At 45.0% G+C, this 5,220-nt stretch overlaps 1 protein-coding gene across 1 annotated transcript in view; it reads left to right on the forward strand.

Annotated features, from left to right (window-relative positions):
- Positions 1-209: 209 nt before the first annotated feature.
- The window catches only part of ankrd33ba (ankyrin repeat domain 33ba), a 22,558-nt gene continuing 17,547 nt past the window's right edge, over positions 210-5,220 (forward strand). Inside the window, exon 1 of the mRNA XM_036935118.1 lies at positions 210-1,532. Within this exon, the coding sequence (XP_036791013.1) occupies positions 1,110-1,532 (423 nt within the window). The 5' untranslated portion in view covers positions 210-1,109. The remainder of the gene's footprint in view (positions 1,533-5,220) is intronic.

Raw genomic sequence — 5,220 nt, forward strand, 5'->3', positions numbered from 1 at the left:
TGGATTGGTCAGTGAATCAATAGTCAGTTTAGGCCTACTTTAACTTGGCTTGTTCTACAAGTGTGAAAATGTGAAAATTGGTTGTATGGTTGAATCAAGAATGGATATCTGAACTGTTGTGACTGTTCTACTGAGTGTCTGAGTCATTCACAGTGAGAACTAAGGTAATGTAGGGGGATTTCCTGACAGATCTCACATCATCCAAGAAACAGAAAATGTACATTTGAAACCGCAGAATGATTGCACAGACGTTTTACTTTGCTTTTGCAGTATGAATCATTCTAACGATGACCAATGTCTCATAAAACGGTTGCAATGGGGTTGCCCCCATTTAGCTAAAATTATAATCTCAAAGTATTTCTGATGTCAACATTTCAGACAGAGCGGAATTAATCTGCTCAAACGAAAACGAAATGAGGGAGGGCATGAGGGGAGAGCCATGGAGAGGAGGGGGCAGTTGGCTACGAAACTAATCGGATTATGGGACTACAGTTTATCGAGTGCCTGTTTTTCTACTCTGCGCGTTAGCTGGGTGAGTGTGGCTCTTTTACTTTGGGTACTGCGTGTCTATTGTTTTCTGTCCTAATGAGGAACACATTTTTTTTCGTACTGATGATGACACAACAAGAGTTGGCGTAACTCTCGGGTTTACTTCGTGTCGGCAAAGGGGGATTGTTGACTGTTGAATTGCACTTTAAATCACGGGCATTTCATTTTCTCACTGCTCCAGACGTGATGGAAAAACTTTCTGTGTTTTATAAAATGAACAAAAACAATCATCTTTTGACTCCGGTGAAGGCTACAACCCGGTGTAGTTTACGTTGGTATTCCAGGGACAGCGCAGCGATATGATTTCATGTTAATTTATCTCTGGGATGCTGGAGTTGGACTATTATCAGGGGAATATTCCTCAACGGAGTAGGATCAGCAGTTTGCCTGTAAATTCACATCACAACGAGTTGCCAAACCTTCACTGTCATTCCATTTCCAGGCTCTTTGCAAAGTTCAACTCATACTCCGCGTTGATGTTGGAAAAAACGTCCACGTGCTCTTCGCCCGAGATCCACCCGTTCTTCCCCCCTGAGGAGGACAGCCACCTAGGGGGTTAGATGGTGCTGATCACGGATGAGAGAGACGGAGGTGGCTCCTCTACTACGGTTCGAGTCAAACAGCAGCAGCAGAACCCCAAAGGCGCCAGCGGCATCGCCCAGGTCCATCCGACCATTACCGAGGAATCACCGTCCTTATCAGACGATGACTCATACCTCGGGTCCTGCGAGTCAGAGGGGGATGAGTACGAGGAATACGACGATTTCTCGTTATTACCGGACAGTAAAAGTATCGCTTCGGACGACTCCTTTTACCCACCGGACGATGTGTTCGCGGACAACGAGCGGACCCCCTCTCCACCGAGTCCCGAGCCGCTGACGTTCTTCCAGGCGTGCTGCACCAACAACGCCACGATAGTCCGGATCATGATCCGACAAGGTGTGGGGGTAGAGGAGGTGAGGGAGACGGATAAAAACAACAGGGTAAGTCGGGTTAAATGTGCCCATATGTTCTGTGTCAAATATTTTTTTTTATCGGAATGTGTTCTGTTCTAATGCATTTCTATCCAGTGGCTTCTCTTCCTGTCGTGGGTTTGGAGATGAGGTCGTTTGGCACTGCCTTGTACACAATGGTGCGTGCGGTGTGAACTCACCTGTGCGTATTTACGCATGGTCAAAGTGCATATCCAAAGTGATCAACTGTTGTACATTTGTTGAAGTACGTCAACAGTCATGTATTCGCTCATGTATATCAGTGTGTCGAGGGGTTAAACAAATATATATTTTTAAAGTTTTAAGAACATGTCAGCCACAACAACAGTAATCAGATGCTTCATATAACTTGGCCATTGTAGCAGATATTTCAACTTTGAGAGTCATGATTAACATTAGATCCCAAAGTTAAACCTATTCTTCCTATCCAAGCTGAGCTGAGTTGCTAAAGTAGTTTGTTTGACAGTAGAATCAGAACCAGAGCCACATCTCATATTAGTTTCATTTCCTTTCACGTGTGTGTCTGCCCAGGATTTATGGGTCTTGAGAGAGGAGCCTGAAGTTCTGATAGTCATAATTACAGCAACAGGAAAACACGGAGTCTCTCACAGTCAGCAGAACAACCGGCACTGTGTGTGTGTGTCTTTATGTGTCTGTCTGTGTTTTACTGTTTGTGGATGGATTCAGGGTACCTGTGAGAGAATCAGTGTAATATAGGTTTGCTTACTGACTTTCTAATATGAATCTCCCCACTGTCAATTAAAGGGCCTGTACTGTTAAGACAGTGTTTTACAGAGACTCGTGAGAAGAGCGTTCTCATTTAGGCCTACAGGCTGTCCATTACAAGTCAATAACTGCTTTATAAATCTCACAGTAATAATGTATGTTTGATTTGACAATGCAAAGAGACCTGGAATACCAAGCAGGTAATACATGCTCTATGTTGGATGTGGCTGTGTATCAATGATATATATAAACCCTGGATTGCTGATACTATGTATTGGCCATTGAGAGGCTTTGAAGCCACCGGTCGGCCATATTGGCACTCCCCAGTAGGAGCAGTCCTCCATAGAAATGATTGGAATTCTACACTACTTCAATTAAATGTTTCAAGGGCAAGATGACATGTATTTCATATATTTTTTTGTTGCTGTAGTGGGGACAGTATCATTAGTAATCTCAAAAAATTATAATACAAAATTTTTTTTACACTGGTGAGGGAGTGCCAAGATGGAGGCATCGTGGCATCAACACAGCATCCCTTATTAGCCCATCTAATGTATACGTAATGGTTCCCAAGTGGTTTTGCATTATTGTTACGACACATGGTGTTTTCCGTGTCAGTATGACTCACCAGATACACACTACGATGTTTTCCAACAACACAGAGAACTGAGAGGAACTGGCTGTAAACCACCAGTTGGACCCTTCATTTGAATTGATAGAGACTCAAAACCACTAAAGACCAACTCCCCTTTGAGTATTCGTGCCTCTGTATGTTGTTTAGTTCTCACTGTGAATATAAACATATGCACACACACTCACTCACTCGTTCTGGCAGTGAGCGAGATCAGCCTTTATCAGATTGTACAGTGAAGTGGTCATGCAGTCCTCTCTCTGTGTGTTATCAATGATGAGGTCACAGGACCTGAGGGAGGAACAGCGTGAATTACATAATCAGAGTTGTAACGCCATGATGCCGACAGGCTGTCTCTCACTGCCTGGCCTTGGGACTGCTACTCATCTGCTCCCATGCTGCAGCATTCCTCATCAACTCTCTCGGTGTGTGTTGGTGGCGTTGTGCCTGCATTCCTCATCAACGCTGCCTGTCGAGGAATTCTTATGATAATTATGGGTATAATAGGAAGAGAGAAATGTGTGTGGATATCCTCAGTTGGGAGAGAGAGAGAGAGATGGAGGGAGGGAGAAAGACCGTCCTTCGTTTTAAGAGTGTGTGATAAATCTCATTACACTGGGACACAGTCCTGTCTCCTGTCTTGTGTTCATTACACTGGGACACAGTCCTGTCTCCTGTGTTCTGTTCATTACACTGGGACACAGTCCTGTCTCCTGTCTTGTGTTCATTACACTGGGACACAGTCCTGTCTCCTGTCTCCTGTTCATTACACTGGGACACAGTCCTGTCTCCTGTCTCCTGTTCATTACACTGGGACACAGTCCTGTCTCCTGTCTTGTGTTCATTACACTGGGACACAGTCCTGTCTCCTGTCTCCTGTTCATTACACTGGGACACAGTCCTGTCTCCTGTCTTGTGTTCATTACACTGGGACACAGTCCTGTCTCCTGTCTTGTGTTCATTACACTGGGACACAGTCCTGTCTCCTGTTCATTACACTGGGACACAGTCCTGTCTCCTGTCTCCTGTTCATTACACTGGGACACAGTCCTGTCTCCTGTCTCCTGTCTTGTGTTCATTACACTGGGACACAGTCCTGTCTCCTGTCTTGTGTTCATTACACTGGGACACAGTCCTGTCTCCTGTCTTGTGTTCATTACACTGGGACACAGTCCTGTCTCCTGTCTCCTGTTCATTACACTGGGACACAGTCCTGTCTCCTGTCTCCTGTTCATTACACTGGGACACAGTCCTGTCTCCTGTCTCCTGTCTTGTGTTCATTACACTGGGACACAGTCCTGTCTCCTGTCTCCTGTTCATTACACTGGGACACAGTCCTGTCTCCTGTCTCCTGTCTTGTGTTCATTACACTGGGACACAGTCCTGTCTCCTGTCTTGTGTTCATTACACTGGGACACAGTCCTGTCTCCTGTCTTGTGTTCATTACACTGGGACACAGTCCTGTCTCCTGTCTTGTGTTTATTACACTGGGACACAGTCCTGTCCCCTGTCTGCTGTTCATTACACTGGGACACAGTCCTGTCTCCTGTCTTGTGTTCATTACACTGGGACACAGTCCTGTCTCCTGTCTTGTGTTCCTTACACTGGGACACAGTCCTGTCTCCTGTCTTGTGTTCATTACACTGGGACACAGTCCTGTCTCCTGTCTTGTGTTCATTACACTGGGACACAGTCCTGTCTCCTGCGTCGTGTTCATTACACTGGGACACAGTCCTGTCTCCTGTCTTGTGTTCATTACACTGGGACACAGTCCTGTCTCCTGCGTTGTGTTCATTACACTGGGACACAGTCCTGTCTCCTGCGTTGTGTTCATTACACTGGGACACAGTCCTGTCTCCTGCCTCGTGTTCTGTAAAACACACATGCTAGGCTTCATGTTTCTGTCAAACTTAGGTTGTAAAATGGTTCTGATGCTTCTGTGATACAATGGAGAGAATGTCTGCACGAATATCTACACAATACTTGTGTTCTTTTTTTTTTTGTGCAGAAAATCTCTTCGTTTTATCACATTGGTTGTGCCAAAGCAAAAGAGGAATTAGACGTTATGGTTTGAAATACGTTTTCAGTTTGCTTAGCCATAGAAATAAGGGACAATGTTTTCATCCATGAAATGATCTGCTGCATCAGGAATGACAATCTTAGCTCTCTGTCAAACTGTCACCAAAGCTCTGTTTTGGGTTTGTGTCTCTCCGGGTGAGGCATGTCCTATCTAATATCCTCTGGTGTCACCGAGGCCAGCGTGATGCAATCAACTACTATCTGGCTCTAATTTACACCAAAAAACACATGTTTCATGTTTTA

Source organism: Oncorhynchus mykiss, chromosome 11, assembly GCF_013265735.2.
Source record: "Oncorhynchus mykiss isolate Arlee chromosome 11, USDA_OmykA_1.1, whole genome shotgun sequence".
Taxonomy (NCBI): domain Eukaryota; kingdom Metazoa; phylum Chordata; class Actinopteri; order Salmoniformes; family Salmonidae; genus Oncorhynchus; species Oncorhynchus mykiss.